This window comes from Lagopus leucura, unplaced genomic scaffold, assembly GCF_019238085.1.
Source record: "Lagopus leucura isolate 7727_CA_CO unplaced genomic scaffold, USGS_WTPT01 Super-Scaffold_100008, whole genome shotgun sequence".
Lineage (NCBI taxonomy): Eukaryota > Metazoa > Chordata > Aves > Galliformes > Phasianidae > Lagopus > Lagopus leucura.
The window spans coordinates 6,036,222-6,059,588 of record NW_024962265.1 but is presented as its reverse complement, the minus strand read 5'-3'; the positions used below and the strand labels follow the sequence as shown (position 1 = coordinate 6,059,588).

At 42.8% G+C, this 23,367-nt stretch overlaps 1 protein-coding gene across 2 annotated transcripts; it reads left to right on the top strand.

Moving 5' to 3' along the window:
* SEPHS1 (selenophosphate synthetase 1) lies at window positions 1-22,746 on the top strand. 2 transcript variants are annotated; one of them, XM_042872580.1, is made up of 9 exons: window positions 1-105; window positions 2,858-3,119; window positions 6,173-6,276; window positions 9,664-9,771; window positions 10,651-10,805; window positions 11,615-11,705; window positions 15,036-15,135; window positions 16,719-16,931; window positions 22,351-22,746. In XM_042872580.1, the coding sequence occupies exons 2-9, from the start codon at window positions 2,927-2,929 to the stop codon at window positions 22,563-22,565; spliced, it is 1,179 nt and encodes a 392-aa protein (XP_042728514.1). In that variant the 5' UTR covers window positions 1-105; window positions 2,858-2,926; the 3' UTR covers window positions 22,566-22,746. The 2 variants fall into 2 exon arrangements, with proteins under 2 accessions (XP_042728514.1, XP_042728515.1); XM_042872581.1 differs by lacking the exon at window positions 1-105 and adding an exon at window positions 433-633.
* The last annotated feature ends 621 nt before the right edge of the window (window positions 22,747-23,367 follow it).

Sequence of the window (23,367 nt, the reverse complement as noted above, 5' to 3'; positions counted from 1 at the left end):
CTATTCAGGCGGTGCTGAGGGAGCCCGGCGCGCCCGGTGCATTGTGGGACTGGGCCGGGAGTCCCGTTCGCGGGAGGAGGTGGAGGGCGAGGAGGAGGAGAGCCGGTAAGAGGGAGACCTGGGGAGGGAGGGAAGGAGTGAGGGAGAAGGGGGGAGGGGGGGGGGGCGAGGCGGGGAGATTTAAAGGGGAATTCGCCTCCGCCGTCGCGGCGCCGCACGGCCGGGCCCCGAGGTGCGCGCTAAGGCCGCCGGGCCCCGCGCCTTCCCTCAACCCCTGAGGGGGGACGGAGCGGCGGCGGCGATGTTACGAGCGGCTCCTCGGAGCGCCGGCACCGGACGGGTTAAATTTTTCACCCGCCGACATTTTTATTTCCCTCGCACTCCCCCCCCCCGCTTTGCCTCGCCGCGGCCGTTGGGGCGCGCGCACGGCGCTGTGTGAGGCGCGCTCCCGAGGGGGCCGAACGGAGCGGCGGGCGCAACTTCTCATCCTCCTCTTCTTCCTACCGCACAAAGAGCCCCGTCCGGCCGCCGGTCCCCGAGCCATGTCCCTCCGCAGCGCTCGGCCTCGCGGTGCCCACGCCGCTGGGAGCCGCCCGGCTCCGGCCCCTTTCGGTGCCTGGCGCCCGCTCAGCGGTAGGTACGCGGCGCTTTGCTCTGCTCGTTCCGCTCTGTAGGGAGGCGAGGGTTGACGAGGGTGACAATGGAGGTCCCTTCCAACCCGAGCAGTGGTGTGAGTGCTGAGGAGCAGGAGGGCTGCACGAGGAGCTCGGTCCCGCGAATCGCTCCGTGTTCCGTGCGGCTTTCCGCAGATCTTTAATAAAAAGTTACCGTGGATGCTTTCAATAAACTCGGCTCGGCTCTTTCACTCTCTGCTTGCAGACTCAGGTTGCGTCTCGCAGATTTGTCTGGAGTTCCTGGTGGGCTGTGAGTGTTTAGGCCGCGCCTCAGTGCTGTGCTCACGTTTGGGTTCCTCACAGTGGGAAAGGCACTGAGGGACTGGGGTGTGTCCGGAGAAAGGCAATGAAGCTGTGAGGGGTCTGGAGCACAAATGTGATGAGGAGCGGCTGAGGGAACTGGGATTGTTTATCTGGAGGAGGCTCAGGGGAGACCTTACTACTCTCTGTAACTGCCTGAAGGAGGTTGTGGTGGGGGGGGGGGATTGGCCTCTGCTCCCAGGTAACAGCAATATGATGAGAAGGAATGACCTTATGTTGCACCAGAGGAGGTTCCGGTTGGATATTAGGAAGCTTTCTTCTCAGAAAGAGTGGTGATGCATTGGAACAGGCTGCCCAGGGAGGTGGTGGAGTCACTGTTGCTGGAGGTGTTCAAGGAAAGGGTAGAAGTGGCACAGAGGGACATGGTTAATGGGCATGGTGGGGGTGGGCAGGTGGTTGAGCTAGATGATCGTAGTGGTCTTTCAAACCTTACGTGACTGCTTCCCTGTGTAAGTGGGCAGGGGTTGCTGAGCACAGAAATGTGGGGGAAAGGGTTCCTGTGGGATGATGCATACATTGCTGCTGCTTGTACGCTGCTGGAGTTTATTGGAATGGAGTGTTTAAAAACAAACAAACAAAAAAAGCCGTGCAACCCAACTCTACTTGAAAAGCCCTTGTCTCTGCTTTCTGTTGTTTTCCAGCTTGTATATCTTTTTTTTTTTTTTTTTTTTTTTATTGCAATTGCAAGTGCTCAGTGCCTCATGCTGCTGCCTTCCAATTATGAGCTGAACTCATTGCTCTTCCAAGACACGTCCGGGTAACTGAGTTTGGATCCCAGCCGAGCCCAGGCTGTGGGATTTGTTGTAATGAAGCAAAACGCCTCTCAGAGAAGGAGGGAAAACCCTGTGCAGGGCTCCAGACCTAAAACTGACAAAATATATTCTGCAAAGTAGTAGACTTCAAGGTATATGTCACTGATATAATCAGTAATAAGTGGTGGATAGGGTGGACGGGTTACACAGCCAGCAGGTTTACTTCTTACTTTTAGTGCTGCTGAACTCACTGATACTGCTGTCAGTTTTTCCTTTTCAGCTGAAGCTCCAAACAGCACAATCGTCTCTCTGAGATATCGTCTCTCTTCCTCTTGCTGTTGTGAGGCAGGATCCTTGCTCTCTAGGAAACCACAGCATACAGGTTGCTTGTAGAGATTCTTGAAAGCTTTTTCTCCAGGGCAGATGGATAGTGTTGTATGTTATCCGTTCCTGTTTAGAAGTCAGCCTTTCAGTTAGGCCTCTATTAGTTTTGGACTGTGTTGCATGTGAGTCAGAGTGGAAAAACGTTCTAAAATTAGATGTGCATTGTTAAGAATTTTATTAAATGAGTTGCATCATTTTTTCTTTTTGCATTACCATTCTAATGGCCAAACCTCTGTGTGTTCTCAGTATCCTTGGATAACTAAGAAAGGGCTGGAGGGGCCAGGAAGATTTCAGTGTTCTTATGTCTGTAGGCATGCTGTAAACTAGATGTTTGTAGGTAAAGCAAGCTGATTACATACAGCTTTGTTCCTCTGCTACCTGTACCGACGTAACACCAGGGCTGTTTTCCCCCAAGGAGAACAAGTATATGATGGAGTTTCAGCTTCTTACATCAGAACTGAAGCTGAGCCGTTATTTGAAAAGTCTTACTTACGTGATTAATACTTGAATGGCTGAAAGTACAGTCCTGCACTGTGTTGAGTGCAAATAGATGTCTCTGCTGAGCGTGTTGCAGTATGAGGGCCCATGTTTCCTTTTGGAAATTGACTCCAGTGCTCTGGGAACTGTCATTTCTTGCACTTTTCTCTTTTTAACTCGCTCTATGTGGGAAAACCCGTTGTACTGCAGGCCTTAGGACTTTCTAATGTTCCCAATTTTTTCAATTAGACTGATCAGCAGGGAGACCAACACCATTGTTCTGGGGAGGGAAAGGCCAGCACTCTGTGGGAGAGAACCATGTCTGTTCGAGAGACATTTAACCCAGAGAGCTACGAACTGGACAAGAGCTTCCGCTTGACCCGCTTCACGGAGCTGAAGGGCACAGGCTGCAAAGTGCCTCAGGATGTCTTACAGAAGCTGCTCGAATCTCTACAAGAAAACCATTTTCAGGAAGATGAACAGTTCCTGGGGGCAGTCATGCCCAGGCTGGGTAAGTAGTTGCTCCTCTAGTTGCGTGTGATCCTGTCTGTTTTGTCTGCGTATTTGTTTAATGTTTGAGAATTGTACGTTGTGTAATGCATGCTCATCGCTCAGAAATCTGAAGAGTAATCTGGTTGGCATCGAGGACACGAGAACAGTATTGTTTAACGTCCTGTGGTGCACTCAGTTATGAACAAAAAATGGTCAGGGATGGCCAGAGCAACAGGGACGTGCTTGGGAATTGGTCTCCTCCTCCCTCTTCCTGGTAGACGCTTTCCAAGCTGAAATAGTGTCAGTTAACATCCAGAACATTAAAGTAGTACACTGTGCTCTTAAACCTGTGCGATGAATAGACCTTAGTTGACTTAAAGGTGAAATTCCCTTCTCCCTTCCCCTCATTCCTGGGGCAGAGAACATGAGGGACTGGGAGCGGATTGTTTCACAGCTGTGATTTTTTTCCTTTCAGTCCTCTCGTTGTACCCCACTCTTAACTTTTGCTCACCTGTAGAAGCTGCCTGGGAAGGGCTCTTTCCAAGATCTGTGTTCTTGCCAGCTTCACTTTCTCTTTGGTATTGCACAGTGATGCAAGCAATAAGGGAAAACAACCTGCACAAGCTACCTACGTGGGGAACAGGGCAAACGTAGGTATTTTGATACCAGCTACTGTACCTAACATTGATGTAGAGAAATGAATGTATGTAACGTGTTTAATGGCATTTTGTGTTCTGTTTGCCTATTTACTCAGCCCTGTGTGGTCGATCTCCACTTCACAACGCAGAATGGATTTTTTCATCAACTTAGGAATATCAGTGTAGTATTTATTCTGCAGTTATTTAATTATCAGTTTAGTATTCAAAAGCATTATTTGAAATTATTTTAATATGGCGAATTACCTGTTAGCAGAGTAACAGGTTGCAAGCCATTATTCCAGTATTGAATTCTACAGGAGATCATAAGGAGCCCTTTCTTAGACAATGGCAATCTTTGTATGAAATAAATAAGCAGTAATTGTGTGTCAAACTGGGATGGCACTACAATTTAATATTGCCTAATGAGGGACACTTACTGTTTGTTTTATTCTTAAATTGCTATTTATGTGTGTTTTCTCTAAATTAAATGTTACTTGCAGCAACATTTCATTTTGGCAAGTTTCTAATTTCGGTAATAGTTTGGTTTAATTTTGTAGCTTTTTTGCCTTATAAGCTTACAGGCTGTAACTAGTAATGGGGTTACTGATAGATTTTGCTTGTCCAGATGTATTGAAAGGTAAAAAGCAGACAAATGCCATCAATACACGTGTGTTATTATGTAACAGGAAATCTCTTAGTACTGGAAGTTGGAGAAGGCAGATGTCTTAAATATGCACTTTCAGTGAGAGAATCTCTTTAAGAAGTTTGTCCTTAGATAAGTTAGGTGTTAATTGCCTTTAATGCCTTTTGCTTAAAAGGGATAGGCAGGTAACTTTACAGCCTTTGTGGTATGCACAGTTCTTTTGAGATACAGTCAAAAGGGAAATTACCTCTTACAGGCTCAGCATCCCTCACTTTTACAAGTGTTGTTACTCAGAGCAGTCTTATGCCTGTGAGTGTATCCATGAGTAAGAAACGGCAGGTTTGGTAGGAATTCCCTGAGCTGTTGCAGACCTTCAGGTCACTGTTTTCAGTCACCTCTTTAAATAGCTGCTTATATATCAGCCCTCTTTGTTGGTTTTTTTGTTTGTTTGTCTGGGTTTTCTTGCGTGGAAGTAAATGTAGCCTCAGAAAGCCCATGGTGCCTGAGTGTCAGAAACAGCACAGAGTCAGTCCTTCAATGTTATGGCATGAAAAGGTGAGCTGAGGGCTCTGTGTGTGAGCCAGTCCTCTTTATCAGTTTATATGTGCTTCTCTGGAGAGACTGAGCATGATGCATAGCAGCTTGCTGGCTTAAGCAGAGGATGGAGATGGCCCTAAATGACTGCTTCTGAGTATTTCTTCTTTTCTGAGGCAAGGCCTTGTGTCTCTGTAGCTTTCTGCCTCTGCAGCCTCTGCATTCTGCTCTGTGTCCTCAGGAGCTCAGATGACAGCGGCTCACTGTTCCTGGCAAGGACTGCCAAATGCTTGTAGCGCTGGGTAGGAGTGTGTTTTGTTTGTACCTGGAGGAAAGTTGCTGTGTGACATCTGCTCCCTGAAGAGTGCTTGTTTTGAGGAGCCCTGCCCTGTTGGGTATACAAAGCAGTGCCGGGCACCTTGCTGTCAGCCTAGGAAGGAGGCAGGCTTCCTGCTGCTGCCTCTAGGCTGGAGATAATCGATGGGGGCATGGGCAGCTAGTGTGCTTTACTGTGTGACCTGCCACTTTTGTACATGCTTCTGCATCACAGCAAATGCCTGGAGGTTTTAATATTGCTTATTCTGTTTGAGTGTCCGCAGTTAGAGAAGGCTGCATTTGTGGTATTGCTGTTCTCCCAAGTGTTTCCCTGTCTGGCAGATGAGCTTGCTGCCTTTCATCCTCCCAGAAGTAAGGTGAGGGTACGCTGTTGCAGGATTTCTCCAAGTGGGTGAATCTTCTTTGACCAAGGGCCTCAGCTGTGATCTGTGGTGCTTTCTGTTTCACCTGAAGTGAGGTAGTGCTCTGTATGAGACACTGTACCCTTTTAAAACCGTCACTGTGTTTTTGTTGAGTTAGGAGTGACAGGAAGCCCTGTTTACTTTTGTCAACGCTGATTTATGGAGTTCCTCTTCACTTTTAACATACATACAAGCACAGGCATTCTTAAAAGGAGTGTACTGCACTCCTGTTACTGTACTTACTGTAGTTACTGTACTGCAATAAACTGAAAAATGTTGTAGTTTCGTTCTTGCTTTTAGCTATTTACACCTCTGCTCTGTTCTGGTCAGGAGTTCTCATTCTTTGCCTGTTCTTCCTCGCTTGTGTGATGTGCTTTCCCAAGGAAGGGGTTTGTTGCCTTTACCCAGGCAGTACTGAGGGCTGTATTTCCCAGCAGTGTTCTGTAAGGTCTCTTGTAAGGACCAACAGACAACTGAGGATAAAGTTGCTCACCTCAGTGATGGATTTCTCTCTTTGCAGGAATTGGGATGGACACTTGTGTTATTCCATTAAGACATGGAGGTTTGTCGTTGGTTCAGACAACAGATTATATTTATCCTATTGTGGATGATCCTTATATGATGGTAAGTTGGCTAAATTGAATTGTTAGTTAAATATATTGTTGATTTGGTTTGATCTCACCAATCTGATGGCAATTTTGACCTTTTTTTCCTTGATGTGCAGCAGTAACTGTTTGATAACTGCGTTCAGGGTCTTTCCCAAATGCAAGTGAAAAGGGAAGGGTGATGTTTGATCCTGCAGTCCTTTCCATGGCAGCCACAAATACTGCAGAACTTTTGCTGTAGATGAAAGCTGAATTTAAATTTTCCTCCGTCTCTTCTGTGAGATTTGGCTTGAAAAAGCCCTAAAGGGGAGCTACAAAGCAGCAGACAGGAAGCTCCACTTAGGAGAACCATACAGTAGTTTGCCTTTTTTGAGGTTCTGAAATAACCAGGTAACATGTTACAACTAGAAAAGCTGAAATGACAGGAGTTGGTAATAGCACCTGGCAACTTCAGAGTGCTTTGTGAACTTTGGTTTTCCTATCTCAAGCATTGACTTGAACAGAAGATAGTGAGAAAACAAGTATGTTTAAAAAGGCCCTCGTAGTGCTGTAAGGAGCTCTCCAACAAGTGTTTACTAAATGGAAGTTAAGAGATGTGTCTCCTGTAATTGGAATTTGATTGTTTGCACTAGGCAGTGCTTTTACTGTTTATATGATTGCATGTTCTTGTGTTGTTTTGTTGGTCGTTCTTTGAGAGTTGCTCAGTAGGTTCGAACCATGCTGAGAAACTTTTCTCACCTTGTAACAAAAATTTATAAGGGGTGGCATGAGAAGGTTGTGGTGAATGGCATCGGGGATACAAAGGGATTATTGAGGTGCTGCAGTAGAGAAATGTGGGTCTGTGTACAGATGAGGTTTAGGCCAGTGTGATAGGAGTGGAATGTAAATTTGGCCTTAGTCCAGCTTCTGTGATTGCATGTCAGTCAGTCTGCACTGTGATCCACAGGCACCATCAGCTATAACTTCAGCATTTCCTAACTCTCAAGTCCTTCATTTTCTTTCTTTTCAATGTTAATTTCACTCCAATGGCTTTTTTCGTTTGTAGACCAATGTGATTCGAAGGAGAGGCAAATACAACTCTCCGTAAAACCCTTAGACTCAGGAATCCTGGTTTGTGACCTGGCTTCATAAAGCAGTGTGCTCTGGACACGTCTGTGCTTTTCAGGACAGGCTGCTGCTGCCTTGCCAATTCCTACTTTCCCTCTTGCTAGCCTAGATCCTTCCTGACCCCTTTTCTTCAGCTCTGTTTTTGAGAACACCTGATGTGTGTTATCTGAATTATCGCTACAATGTATGGCTGTAAAATTTGTATCTACCATGGGGCTTTTCAGTTTACGTGATCTGGGAAAGTTGGAAACCAGGCTTAGTGGTATAAAGATTCCAGTAGTAGAACTGGTGCTGGCCCCTCTTTGTGGCACCATGGAGAGGCCTTTTGGAATACAGGAGCAGGGAACTGGCTGGTCTTCTCTCTTACAGGGAACTTTTTGGCGCTCTTTTAAGAATCTTCACTGAACACTGAGGACAGGGGGCTGATATTCCATCTTTTGCCTGTATAGTTTATAGAATTACCAGTGGATTCTTGTGTTTCAATGAGTCATGTCTTAGGTGATGTTTGGGGCACAGCTAGGCTGACCCATCTGTGAATCCCATTACTTCTATTGACATTCATAAGCCACATTTAGTTTCCTCTGCTGCTTGGGACTCGTTGCTTGCACTCTCCAAGTCCATTCCCTTAATGGCATTGCCAACTGGCAAAAGCAGCACTGCGCTGACCTTGGACTGCTAGAGTAGAGAGCTGTTGTCACTGTGAGTTTAGGAACTTATCTGTCATTCCTTAAGAGGGTGTAAACCAGCAGTTGGTTTGATAAATACTGAAAATAGTGAAGGATGGTTGAATAGTCCCCTTCCAGAAAAGGAAAGTGACAGGCTGTGGTATTGGTAAACATCCAGAAGCGTAACAGCAAATAGCCATCTAACTCTGCGGTCCCTTGCTCATTCTTCTCTTCATAGTCTGAGATATAAATTAAAATGTGTTCTGATTTCTAAATACACAAGGGAGTCCCTCAATGCCAATGGAAGCTCTTGAATTTATGAAAAACTTGATTATATTCAATTGTGACTTGGAGGTGTTATTTCGTGTCATCAGAAAGTAAAGCAACTGCCTGCTAATACTAATTATTGCAAAGAACTCTGAACGTGTGATTAGATTTTAGTGTCCTGGAGATGGTAGAAATGTGTTTAAATGTCTTTCTTCTTTTTCTCCCTCTGCCCCATAAATCTGTCTGCAACTAAAGCATATTTCTGTAGTCCAAACGGTGTTGAATAAGCACATTGCTTTTATCATGATGACATCGCCTCTGAACTTTATGAAGAACACAGGTTTAAGATCATAGAACCAGATGTCAAGTACAGTTTTGCAGCTTTTTAAACAAAATGCATGGAGTCTTCCAGATTGACAAAACAGAATTTGTGTTTTAAAATCATTTCCCATCCCTAAGGACATATACTGCATTGGGAAGTTACGTCTTCATCAGGACACTTGTCTCATTTTTAGTGGCTTTACACTCAACAAAACCTGACTTGCTGAGAAACTCAGATCCATTAATTTAGCAAAACTGGAGTAGTTAAGGTTGTTACCCTTCTGAGTCCTGTCAGTGTCAGGATTTATTAGAGCAACCTTTGACAGAAGACGAGGCCTCTTGAACAAAGTTTTGTTAGTGATGTTTGCTCACACAGAAATTAATACAAACGTATTTGCTGTAGCAAAATTCAGCATTATCCTCTTGTTTGAAAAAGGGGCAGAGAAGGGACGTCTCTCGCACCATACAAGTGATGGGGCACAGACAGGTGCATCACCTCAGCAGCTGTGTGTGCTCCTAAGTGGTGTCAGGGCCACCTATGGCAGACATGAACATGTGTGCCTTCTGCAGGCAGCTCATTAGTGACATCCTAACAGGAAAAGCACCTGAGAAGCAAGCTGTGTCCTCTGGAAGGAAGAGTACTGTCCTGAAAACTGGAGAGTAAGCGTGGCTTCAGGGGTGGTGCAGGGGAACAAACAGCTTTCTCATCCACATCCCCATCTCCTAGTTACTCCAATCCAGAAGCAACTAATTTTCACTTGCCAGATTAGCTTCCTTGCAGCTGTAAATAAATGCACTGTAACAGCTGGGATGAGTTCTGACCTTACCTGTCAAAGGAGCTGCCATCTGCATTTTTAGATGGACGCTTTGCATGTGATGGATCATGCCATGTCTATGGATGGATTTCAGGAGCTGAGCAACCTGTAGAATAAGCAGCTGTCTGAATCAAAACTCATGCAGAGAAGCTTGGTTTTTTTTTTGTGGCAGGTGTTTGTCTGAACTTATGCAGATTTTTTTTCTTTCTTTCTTTCTCCTTTCTTTTTCAGGGACGGATAGCATGTGCCAATGTCTTAAGTGACCTTTATGCCATGGGGGTCACAGAATGCGACAACATGTTGATGCTCCTTGGAGTCAGCAATAAAATGACAGACAGGGTAAGATTTGGGGTATCTGCTTCTGAAGAAGGACCCAAACAACTATACATACTTAGAATGTATGCAGCTTTAGTGTTTTCTCCTCAAACTTTGAATCTTTTTAAAGAAGAGATGGTTCAGTCACTTCCTCAGTTCGAAGTGCAAGTCTTGCCTCATAAACTCTGAGATTATTTGCTAAAACTTCAGTTTTCTGTGGCTCCATAATCTGCTGCAGTTTTGTGATCCCCACAGAAATGGAGTTTCTGCTCCTGTTTACTGTGCTTCAAGGCAGGAATTGATTACCAATTGATGTATTAATTTGGATAGGTACTTTTGGTTTCCTTGTGCCAGCTTTGTAGCATCTCTTTGAAGCAGAAGAAACTGAACTAGGTTCTTTTTTTCTTAATTTAGTTTCTTTTTGATGGCAGTTACCAGCACGTTTGATTGCTTGCTCTAGCAAAAAAAGGATTGTTCATTCTTAGAAGAAACTAACTTGAAATTTTACAGGTTTAGTGGAGGCCAAATGCAGCTTGATTTAACTTTGTCTTATTGCACTACGCTGCTAGGCTGTACTTACAATACATGTTTATCGTACATAATATTGTACAATTGTACTGTACAGTAGCAGAATAGTTGTTCTGAGTTTGCAGAACTCTCTGAATTCTCTACTTTTATGTGACCTTTTGGAGAATGTTTCTTCAGCATTTTACAAGGAAATGTAAAACCATGGCTTTATGGGATAACGTGGTTTCTGCAGGCTGACTTCTTCCCAAGGCTGGCTTTTCTGTCATTAGCTTTTCGCCATGAGGGGATTTGACTTGAGTGATTAAAGCCATAGTCCAGTCTTGAAATGACTAGCATTGCTGTGTATGGAACTCTGACTTCTGTTTTGATCTCTAGGAAAGAGACAAAGTGATGCCTCTAATTATCCAGGGTTTCAAAGATGCAGCAGAAGAGGCAGGAACATCTGTTACTGGTGGCCAAACTGTGTTAAATCCCTGGATTGTTTTAGGAGGAGTGGCCACAACAGTCTGTCAGCCTAATGAATTTATAATGTAAGTTAAATCATTCAACAATCAAAGGCATTGGTCTGATGGGATACAGTGAAAATCCTTTAAATGCCATGCTGTGTTCTGTCTCCTATTGAGTAAAGCAGTCCTTTCTCCTGTCTGCATTTGTCCTTAGCACTGAGCAGATGCCACATCTCTTCTGTCTGTTATTTGGTTTTTTTTAAGCAGCATGTGCTTTTACTTTTCCCCTGCTATCTTTTGGTCTTATTCTCCTTGTGACAGGACAGTTAAGCTTCTAACCTGTACATGTCTTGAAGGCAGTTGTGGGATATGAATTTCTGTCAGAGTGCAAGATGCATGTATAAATACCTCCCAGTTAACCTGCTAATTGCTGCAGAGATCTGGAGAATTGCTGTGCTTACATCATTCTGGCTGATTAACAGTAGCTGGTCTTGAATGTCCCACTGTGGCATGCTGCATTGTACAAAGGAATTTATCTGTGATCCTAGTGATGCTTACTTTATGTCCTGAGTAAGCAAAATTGTTTTTTTTTTCCTCCACTGTTCTGTACTGTATCTTCAGTACATTGAAAGAAAAGGTGTAATTTTGTGTTTGTCTGATTGCCAGTTTTGTTCTATTCCAAGAAAGAAGGATTAGTACTTTTAAGTAAGTTTGCAGTGTTTTTGTTCAGTGATACCCCTTGGCAATGAATCCCAAAGGGAAATTCAGCAATTAGTCTTTTTTTTATCTGCACAATAAGATACATGGGTCTGTGAAAATCTAATTATCAGCACTTATTCCTAATAACATGTGACTCTCACTCTGTAATTAATATATGAATTCTTTGCTTTCAGGCCAGACAATGCAGTGCCAGGAGATGTGCTTGTATTAACTAAACCCTTGGGAACACAAGTGGCTGTAGCCGTCCACCAGTGGCTAGATATTGTGAGTACACTGCCAAAAACAAAATAGGAAAAAGAGGCAGGAGGTAAAGGTGACCTTCCCCATTCCCTCAAAACCTCGGAATGAAAAACTGCAGCATTTACTTTTCAGTATGAAGAGTATTATTGAGTGCTCAGCCAGGAATGATATAGAAATTAATTCCTCTTCTTCCTCCTTGTTGTGTCAGCCTTATCTTCTTACATGCAAGGTTCTTTTGGAACTGAGACAGCTTACCATTTTTAGTGAGTTTAGTGAGCCTGTCTTAATTGGGTCTAATTCTTAGTTAGTTCTCAGACATTGCAGTAATGAACACAGTTGGTGACTAACAGTGCAACAGACTGGCACCCTGGGTGAAATTATGCCCTATTCCACATGCCCAAATAGTTGGCAAAAGCTGGTTGGTGTCATTTAGGCCCTGTCTGGATTCATAGACTTTCTGCTTGTGTATGTGGAAATATCTCTACCTTTCACATGTGTCACCCTGTGCATTCACTAGGAATAATAGTAGCTGCATTATGTATGCAGATGTATTTCCATCTGTTACTTCGGGCAAGAATGTAACTATTGAACTGAAATGTGACTGCAAAATTGGCATCTGCTTATGTTGTCTGGCTCCCAGTGTATGTCTTCAGAATTATAGCTGCTCAGTTTTTGTTTTTAAAAGATGCCTCTTTTCTGCTTTGGGGACTACTGAGCCAATAGACAGGCAGAGGAGCGAGCTGAAATTGATTTAGTCTGGATTTTAATTCCAAAGCTTGTGTTAGCAAAAGTGGGAGAGAACCAGCTTCAGCCTTTGCTGGAATCTGAAGTGTGAGCAACCAGACAAATAATGTTTCCCCTGAAATGGGCAGGGTAAGGCCCAGACTTTTTGGCCTCTGCAGAATCCTGCATTTTCCAGACAGATACAAGGATCAAGGCCTCAGATAATCTTGATAGGAAAATCGAATGAAGAAAGACACATGTTTTATAGCCTGTTTTCTGGCCATAATCTCACTCCTTTACATATCTATTATTTTACTGACAAACAGACTTGCAAATTAACAACATTCTGAATTTCCACATATTTCAAGTACTTGTAATTTCCTTGACTGTCAACCAAAACCACTTTCTGGTCTGAAAAATGGGGACAGAAGGAAATCAATTCTCTTATTACAGTAAACAGCATATATCTTTGCTTGTGGTGAGAAATTTCTGAGTATCAGTGCTGCCCTTTCTTTAGCTTTGTCTTGTGAAAGAGGAAGGAAAATAGAACTAGACTTACCCATCTCAAACCCAGCTGTAAATCAGGCTTCAGTATGGAGTTTGACTTTGTATTGAAAAGTATGTGGGAGAGGGAACATAGTACAGCAAGCTTATGCCTGGGCCAGGGAGGAAGGAAAGGTGTGGAGATACGTGACTGCAAAACAAGTTTGGAGGAGAAAAAATGAAAAAATACAGAGCAGTTGTGAGTGAGTTCCTGGTGACTTGTTAAAGGATGATTTGTGGCACCAACCATGCAATAGCTGCTTTAAGGAAAGCATGATCCAAAAAAGGACAAATTTTTTTCCCTCTGTATTTGGTTACTGGCAGCATTGCTGCAATCAAGGCCCAGATATGTTGCTGGCAACAGCTCTGGTGGGATGCAAAGGAAAGAAGCTGTAAAGAGGCTGCAGGGAGCTGGGCTCTGTAGGGGAACGCGGTCAGGGATGTGCTGGAGGTGATGAAGCTGTGTGAATTTGGCTACCGAGTTGTGCAGTGATTAGTCAGCAGCGGGGAACTGGCAGCCCTTTGTCTCTTTCTCTTTTAGCTCAAAAGCATGAAAGGCTTCCATCTGCCTTTCCAGGAAGGCTTTGCTAGTCTCTGCTATGACAGATCTCTGAAGGGGAAGGGTCTGTCTAAATCTGCCTTCTGAAGTTTTTTGGGCAAACAGTTTGGCTTTGTTTCCTGTCTGCTGATCCCATTGTGCCAGTATCTGATGGTATGATGTCACAGTGGGAGTAATTTGTGTCTAATTTGCAGCCTGCCTGTGTTTGTGGCCCTCTCAGCCTGTAGTACTGCTTTCACCACATTTGTGATTGCCACTCTTACCTGTTTCCTTTCCATGATCAGCCTCAAAAACATACTTTGAAAACTAATATAAAATGGCTGTGTTTTTCAGTCATAACAGAAGTAAGGATAACCTTAATCCTGTCCTGTGTGTAACAGTAATGCTTTTCTTATTTACTTGGTCAAACCAGGTTCAACCTAATTTCAGAAATCCTGGTCTTACTTCTGTACTTCCTTGGCCTTTAAAAAAAAAAAAGATTTGTTTTGGTTGACCAGCCTCTTTCCCTTCTTTCCATTTCTGAGTTCCTTCGTACACCACTGGAAGTCAGTTCTCATTTGTTAAGGATAAGATCCTCTTTGACAAGCCTCTTGATGCCAATGCAGCATCATACAACAATTCTCAGCAGTTTTTCCACCTGTGGTAGTAAGAAATTTTGTATGCATTTATGCTTTGCAATAGCAGTGTAGGCTTTGTAGGTCTAAAAATTTTCGTAGTTCAGTTCTCTGTAATTTTATTTTATTTGCAAAAGGAAGAAAATTAAAGTAGTGTACAGTGTTGATCTAAACAGTTAAATGGTTGCTTTGTTTCCTTCTGGATCTGGAATTACTTCAGCTTTGAACAAAACAATTGCTCTTTATAAGGTACCATTTCCTAAATTATCATGAGAGCCTTTTGGGATGAAAAGTGTTGCTTAGCATGTGATGAAGGCATGAATCCATGTGAGATTTGGGAAGGGGTGGAAGGATGTGTTGATATTAAATTGTAAATAGATTTTATGAAACTGTCTTAATCCTAATTTACTGGAGTGATTACATCCTGCCACAGTGTACATCCTTGAGAGCTAGACTTCTGGATATCAGTGGCCTTTCCTGATCAGAGGGTCCAGATGTGAAATGAAGAACTTTATATTTAAAAAACAAGCCAGAGATGAAGAATTTCAACATCCAGAAAAAAAAAAAAAAAGAAAAAAAAAAAATTATTTGGTTGCAGAGTTCAAGCCAGAGAGTTCTGTGCTGATGGAGTTGTTTGCATAGGGTAGGTTGTTCCACTCCACTCTGCAAGTGAGAGCAATGGTTGAGGTACTTTGGTGCTTCGTAAACCTTGAGGTGAACTTCACATGGGTGCAAGCAGGGGAAAGCACAACAGGAGGCTTCAGCACCTCCGAGTAAAACACTGTATTATTCATAAGCTGAGGTTTAAAATCAAAAACAAACCAAGTGCATTTTGGTTTAGAACTTTCAGTGATAAAAATGTGTTTTAAAATAGACAAAAGCCTAAGAAGATTGTCTCGCTCTTTCCTCCATTAGCCAGAAAAATGGAACAAAATCAAACTAGTGGTAACACAGGAAGATGTAGAACTAGCATACCAGGAAGCAATGATGAATATGGCAAGGCTGAATCGAACAGGTAAGAAGAAATGTGTCTGTTGTGGAAGGGGGAAGGACTGTGGTGGGGTTTCTTTTTTATTCTTTTATTTTTTTTTCCAGTTCCATACTTAATTTCATTTCATTGCCATGGGGAAATGTGACACAACTGCATTATCCCTGCCTTCTGCCACATCTTTCTGCTGTTCAGTGTTTGTGCAGCACGCAAATTAAAATCAAACGCCCTCTTTTAATTATACAGCAACGTCACAAATGCTGCTGGAGATGATTATGGCTCATATGAGTGTTGTGGGTAACACTGGAGTGAATTAGATTTTTTTTTTTTTTAAGGGAAATGTATTGGATTTGTTCACTTGTATTTTTTGTGTCTGGAGAACTCAGGAGGACCTGACTGGTTTAAAATAAATGGAAATGGAATAAAAAAAAGAAAAGCTCTTAATTTTTGTATACTTCAACTTAACTTTTTAGATTATCACCTCTGCCATATTACGTGTTTCCCAAAGTGTAGAATGTGTGGCACCTTTTTTTTCTTTTAATTTTGGTAGGAGTAATATTTTACCATAGAAATTCTATGGCAAGATTTCCCGTTGTTCAAAATATCTTTAGATGAGCCAAGAACAAAATTAGATGTTTCCTTTTCAGTTGAACGAATGGAGATGGTTAAATATATCTTCTATTTATTCAGATTTCATTTGGTATTTATTACATCATCCCAGTGGTTTTTCATTCTTTCACAAAGTCTTCCAGGATAAATAAATGACCAGGATTGTCTTATGGAAGGTAACTCAGCCCTGCTCCTGTGTTGGGACGCAACAAAGACAGGCAAAACATTCCTAGTTTTGTTTTTCTCCCCTCGCCTCTGTCAGGCCCTTCTAGCAATGCTTAGATATTCAGAACTGGAACTGTTGTCCTGCATGCAGAGGTGCCTTGCTGGTGCCCAGGGCTCCGTAGTTGCAAACGCCCAAGAATGTCACCACTGCATTGATGGGGAGGTGGGGACTTTGGGCCTCCTGTGCCTGTCCATCCACCAGCTCTCCTTCCTTCCCTTGTGACCTGCAGCATTTGTTGTTAAGTTCCTCAGCTTAGTGTCCAGAACTTTAAGTGCTGGTGTAATTTATTTTTTTTTCCTTGGTCTGTCAGGGAATGCAGATGTGGGAAAACTGATACAGGATGAACCTTGTCCTTGCCCTTAGGGCAGAGCTGAACTCAGAACCTCTCATCCTCAACTTGGGAAAGTTTGAAACTGGAGCGAACTCCTTAATCATGGACTGCTAATATAAATTTGTAGTGCGTGTCTAATAGAGCGTGCTCATAAATATAACTGCATTATTCAATTTTCAGCATCATTTAATATCTTCAATACAAATTGAATTTTCTTAAAGGCTGCATGCGGTTTTGGTGAAATTCCTGTTCCTTTCAGAAACAGGTTTGGGGTGGGCTTTTTTTTTTTTTTTTTTTGGAGGACCTACGTAGTTTATTTCAGCAGCAAGCAGAGCTGATTCACATTGAAGGTATACATTCAAACTGCATAATATTGTTGAAACGTTGCTTTCCTCAATACTTCTTCCTGATTTTTTTTTTATTGTTTTTCTCCCTCTTTTGAAGCTGCTGGACTTATGCACACTTTCAATGCACATGCAGCTACGGACATCACAGGGTTTGGAATCCTGGGACATGCACAAAACCTTGCCAAGCAGCAGCGAAATGAGGTGTCCTTTGTTATTCATAACCTTCCTGTTCTTGCTAAGATGGCTGCTGTCAGTAAGGCTTGTGGCAATATGTTTGGCCTCATGCATGGGACTTGTCCAGAGACTTCAGGTAGGTGACAGTTACACCACCCTTTTCCTTCCTTTTAAATCCATCTTAGAGTATGAGAACGTATTAAATGTATAAATGCTGTACTTTGTATTCAGATTCGTCGTTGGTTTGAGTTTTAGTCAAGTTAAAGAGCATTAGCCATAGAACTGTTCACAGTCAAGTTCTTCAGTCAAATTTCCAAACTCCCATCCTGTTCCTATGAAACACTACTATAGAAACCATTACTGTGTTTGGCATCTGGAACATTCTGCAGTTGAAAGTCAGTGATGGTTCTGAATTCTTTTGATATACCTATTTTTCTCATAATTATTAACTCCAGAACAGTGAATACTCGAGTGCCTCAGCACAGCTGGCATGGTGTTCTCAAAAGGCCAAGCCACATGCGGTAGGTTTCCTCATCAGATGAGTTGTGCTTTTATTTCTCATTATGAATGTGTGAAGTTGAGTGCTGAGTGGGCCAGTGTCAGAGGCTGAGGGAGGCCTCCTCTGTCTATGATCATCAAGAATACAGATGTTTTTCCCTTAAGCTTATGAAGCCTGATGTTAGGGACTGTAAGCAGAAGCAAGAAAGGAATTTAGTCTCTGACTCATTCAGTTTTTGAGATTTCTGTTTAATAAAGCTGCCACTTGGCAGTGGCAGTGAATAGAGACAAAATGAGAATCAGGCTATGAACGTCAAGTTTGTTTCAGATGAACATTTGAAGTCTTCAGGCGATTAAAAACTTCTGATGCTGTGGTTTGAATGCTGTCTTCTTAGTAAGTGTAGGCCACTTTGCCTACTAGAGTAATCACCATCTTCTGCTGAAAGTCTCTGTATTTCATTTTTCCCTCAAATCTTCTGTTCCATTGTGTTTTTCTTCTTCAGTGTGGTGTGTTCACTTTGGGAAATGAAGAAGATGCAGTAACAAATCTGTCTTTTCTCTTATCTCCTTTCCCCACCCTCTTCCTGCTCTCCAAAAGTATTATCCAAGTTCTCTGCGGTACACAACAGAGGGGGCCCCTTGAAGCAAAACAGTCTGAAGATCTGGAAAGAAGCATCTCAGTGAGAGCCATAAACTTTTCCCCTAGTGAATGCATGACTTACCATGATCTGCTGAATTGTTCCTTAGCCATCTGTGTTTATAACAGATGCTCTGTCCTACAGAGAGTGTGTGGCTCGGATGATGTGTAACAGGATATGGGACATGAACCCTTTGAAGAGTTCAAATCCAGCTTCAGTCAGCTGAGGCCAGAAATATGTGATGGCTGTTTGGCAAGCTGTAAATACAGTACTGTAAATACAGTTGGTACCACCGGACAGTTTCTTACTACCTACCAGTCCATGTAATCAGTGTGCAGGTAATGCTGCTGCTTGCCCTGAATACAGGGCATTTGTTATCGGTTACAAAGAGGCTAAAAAAATAGCTTAGGCGTAGAAGTTGAAAGCCAAGATGCTCTTTTGGCTAAGTGGCAGTTGGCATGGAATGGTTTAGCTGCAAACTGAGTGCCTGAATCTTAAGATTGGTGACTCGTTTTGCACCCTGGGGACAAGGCTGTCATTTCACTGAAAGAGTGTAAAAACAATGCAGATGTATGCAGTGCTGCAAGAGTACTCAGAAGAGGAAAACAGCCAACTTCCAAATCCTTCTTGGGAATGAGAGCAAGAGGTGCCTTTGAAACTCTGAATTGGCTTACCTTTCAACAGAGATAGATGGTGATGAATAAAACAGCTGGTTATTTGAGAGCATTGGGCACCTCGAAAAATGTATGTGGATTTCTTCATAGCACTGGGTTCCTACATTAAAAATTACTGTGGGGATTTCTTACAGGGCAGTGTCAGCCAAATAAGAGCTGAATGTGATAGCTGTGGCCTGAAGGCTATGCAGTATACGTTGGCTCTGTGCTTAACACTGGATGGTCTGACACGTTTGCATACTTTGTGTCCCAGGGTCGATGTTCATGGAGGCAAGTGTGTGCCCTGCTGTATCTGTATGTCCGGTTGGGAGGATGCCTTTTAGGGGGGCTGCTCCATGCTGAAGTATATAATGTATGTTTTTGCTCTGATGTCTTCAACTTCCAGAAATGCTGTAGCTTTTTCATTTGTGAACAGATGTTTTTCAGTAGAGTGGGCAGGCAATGAGAAATGTACTGGAAAACAATTTGAACGGATTTTAAGACTCGTTTTTTTCCCAGTGCACATTTGCTGGGCACCTGTTGACAAAAGCCAGTGTTGGAAAGATCTCATGTCATCAGTTCCATCCTCCAGGAACTGCTGTTTATGATGTGCTTTCTGAAAATTCCAGTTTTACATGATTTTGTGCTCTCTTTTTGGTAACTCCTTGGTAATGGTTGAAGTTGCAGTCACGTGGTTATCTTAAAGAACCTCATTCTGTTTATCAGACTGACTGCTCACAGAAATAAGTTAGAAAAACATTCTGCATGGGATATTCTTGCATATGTGTATTTGTGCCAGTCCTGTTCTGCTCTTGGAGCTGGTATCAGGTGTCAGACAGCTTTGTTAGTGTAGTAGAGGTATCTCAACAATGCAGTCTTTCCATGCATCTTGTGAACATAAATGGATAGAAAAGAAGGGCTGTCACGATGAGAGAGCTGTTAGTAGAAGCAGGGAAACTTTGATTTTGATTCATGAACTGTTCATAAATCATCTCTTAATTGCAAGGCTTTGTCTAGTCTGCTTTTTTTTCCTGTGGAACCGTTCCCTGCTTGCAGTACAGCAGTTTAAAAATAGCAATATTCAAAACTTACCAAAAACCCTTACGATTTTAGAAGAGTAATCCAGAACAGATAGCAAGTATCTGCATCCTTTCCTCTCCAAAAAGAAACATCCAATGAACTCTCAAACCACTGCAGCCGTTTGTTCTTTGTCTGCAGCCCGTTTGCTTTGTCTTCAGGAGTGGTGAATGCAGACCTCTGAAACTTGGTACAACCTGAAATACTGCATCTTCAGTGCAGAGGGGCACTTCTGCTTCATTTTCCATAGCTGTGTTGCAGCAACTTAAACTCCTGGTGGCTGTGATGTTGCACTGGTGAAGACTTTTTGTAGTTGTGTATGGGATTTTTGCACTCAAAGCAGCTGGAAGCACAAGTCGTGTAGTGGAAGCTCTTAGAACTTACCTAAAGGGTTATAGGGACTGGTCAGCCTGCCAGAGAAGTAATTGTAATTGCCACAGACTAGAGGCCTACTGCTGATAGGCTCATAGCCTTCCTTAAGGGTTATAGATCAAAGTGTGAGTGATAGCCAGCAGGTGGGAGGTATCTGTTTCAGCTGGAAACTGGAATTAGGTATATTTTTCTGTTCTTGCTAAAGAATGTTAACAGGGTGGCCATACAAGTGATACAAAATTGCAGGAAGGCTGCATGGGAAAAAGATAACAAAGATTATTCTCATGCTCTTTCTTGGTATACTTCCACTCCTCCATTCTGACTGCTTAGCACTCTGCTTATAAACTCTTAGAAACTTACAAATCTCTTCCCTGATTTACCTGCAGCAAAAGTTGGCAGAAGTTGCTCTTCAATTTGATTTAGAGCCTGTCATGGGAATGGCACATAATTTCTTTGCAATTGATTTGTCTGTTACCTGTGGAGTAATGCTGTCGTGTTTCTGCTTTTTGCTGTTAACTGGATGTTAAGTTCAGAAATCTCTGTGAGAGAGGTAGGTGTTCTTCTCAATGGCACCTCATTTGCTTCATACAGAACCAAAAGATTAACTTTCACATGTCCACGTATCCTTATAAATTTTCTTGTTCAGTAGTTGCTGCTTCCCCATAGCTTGGAAAAGCAAATGTAGCAGTGCCCAAGGTTCTGAGATGCTGTCCAAGAGCCACTGGGCCACAAGACTGCCGGGAGGAGGTGGTGGCACCAAGCCCAGAGTGGCTGGCTCAGCATATGGCATTTTGTGCCCAGGGTTGGCTCAGAGTGTGCTGGCACAATTTGTGCTGCTGGTGTGCTGCCCTTCTCCAGGACAGGACTGTCAGATAGCTCACAGGCACTCTGGTGATATCAGTGTTCTAAAGAGTAAGCAAGCTCTAGCGTGTGCCCAAATTCCTGCTTGGGGAAATCCAAGCTACTGATTGTATTCTCCAAAACATCTTCCAGTGGGGGATACTCAGATGTTCCTTACAAGAGGCTGCTGTCTCTTGGAATACAGCACTTTACAGATGTTGGCTGCATCAATTGCCTGTAGCACAAGACTCTTGGAGGTTTAACTAGGCGCCTGTAGATGAATTTGCTGCTCTGTGTTGCAGTTCTTCACAAATTTGTAATGCAGCATAAATGGCAAGAAAGGTAAGCAGTACCAAAAATATGTAACTTTTTGTAGGAGAGGGTGACACCAAAATATTTAATGACTTGATCAGAGCCCACTGCAAATCTGTGCTAGAGCTGACAACAAATAACTCATTCTAGTATTTGTAGCAGGACAAGGGGAAATGGTTTTAAGTTGAAGGAGGGAAGATTCAGGTTGGATGTCAGGGGGAAGTTCTTTAGAGAGAGTGGTGAGGTGCTGGAACAGGCTGCCCAGAGAGGTTGTGGATGCCCCGTCCCTGGAGGTGTTCAAGGCCAGGTTGGATGGGGCCCTGGGCAGCCTGGTCTGGTATTAAATAGGGAGGTTGGTGGCCCTGCCTGTGGCAGGGAGTTGGAGATTCATGATCCTTGAGGTCCCTTCCAACCCTGTGATTCTGTGATTCTATGATGCTTGCAGAATCACCTTGTCAGTGCTTTGGGAATTTTAGAATGCAGAGGTTCTTTAATTTACTTAATAGCAACTTTTCTAACCAACTGTTGTGCTACTTCTGAGAAGCATTTATAAATAGATATTCTTCTGTTGTCTCTGTAAGAAAAGATTTTATGGGAAAGGCTAAAAAAGGTTAAAGGGGAACTCTGTAACAATGGGGTCAAAGAGACTGACTGTCAGAGGCAGCTCTGGATCAAGCCTGTGTTTGATTTTCTGCCTTTTACATTCTCTTGTAACAGTTTCTATTTTGATGAATGATGTCATCAAAGGCAATAAGATTACTTGCAGAATCAGCTGCCGCCAGTATGTGGTTATAGGTATCTGAACATGACCTTTATCCAGAACACTTGTGTGTGTACTTCTTGTAGAGGCACTTTGCAGTCCTCTGTTGGAAGTTTACAATGCTGGTGTTGTTTCTGATGTCATTTGTTGGCATCAGTGTGATGTCCTTTTGCCAGCCTCTTTTGTGTGTATTTGGATTTACGTACACGCCAAACACTGAATTCAGGAACAAACTTCTTTCTGTGAAGCGCAGGCTCACAGGCTTCCACTGTGTCCTTTCTTGGAGTCCTGCAGTTTGACGGAACCCATGAAGTCACCGAGTGCTTGTCTGAAGAGGAATTTGGCAGACGAAGGTTGAAATTCTCTGCAAACAGACATTAAAGGCGCTGCTTTTTTTCTTTGCAGGAGGTCTCCTCATCTGTTTACCACGAGAACAGGCAGCACGTTTCTGTGCCGAGATCAAGTCTCCCAAATACGGCGAAGGTCACCAAGCGTGGATTATTGGCATTGTAGAGAAGGGCAACCGCACGGCCAGAATCATAGACAAGCCACGAATCATTGAAGTCGCACCACAGGTGGCCACTCAGAACGTGAACCCAACGCCTGGTGCCACCTCTTAATAGAGATGAAATAGCTGTTTGTTTTTAAATAGATCTATTCCTTTATCATCCTACAACTTAAAGAACTGTAAAAAAGAAAAGAAAATTTGTTGTGTCTGCACATCTGGTGGCCTTAGGTCAGTTTATGAGTGGATGCAATTAATGAAATAAAATCCATTGCCTTTTTTTCCTGTTACATTAACTGAAGATGCACCTAATCTTGAGGCAGCTTCTGAGTTGAGAATTATATTGTTATCCAATACTGTTGATTCATTTTGAATCTTTAGACACTTATCTCTTGCCGCATAGGCTCTTTTTAAAGGTGCTTTCACGTAGCACAGACATTACCAGTAGTAGTGTCAAACAGCATTGTGTCCTTTCATTATGTGTATATTTATCATAGGTCTAATTTGGATGCCTTGAGTGATATTCCAGAAAGGCAATAAATTTGATAAGCGACACAGTGGGTATACCCAGTAGTAAGAGGGTTGCATGACTACATTCAGTCTTTGATTTTTATTTTTATTTTGTAAGGTTTAGTCTTACCAAGAGCATCTATGACCCTGGACATTGCTTGGTGTAGTGCACTCTGTTGAAACGAGCAAGTGCTGACTTTGCATGGAAATAGCTTCAGAGTCGAAGGAGTCATTTTTAATTTCATTATTTGTAGACCTGACAACATTTACTGTATTATCAATGATTTTTCTTTATTGATGGTAAGGAAAAAAATCATTTTTTTTGCAATGTGATTGGATGTGCTATAGTGCAACAAAGGTTTTGCAGACCAAAAGGAGGTTACTGTATAATATTCATTTACAATTCA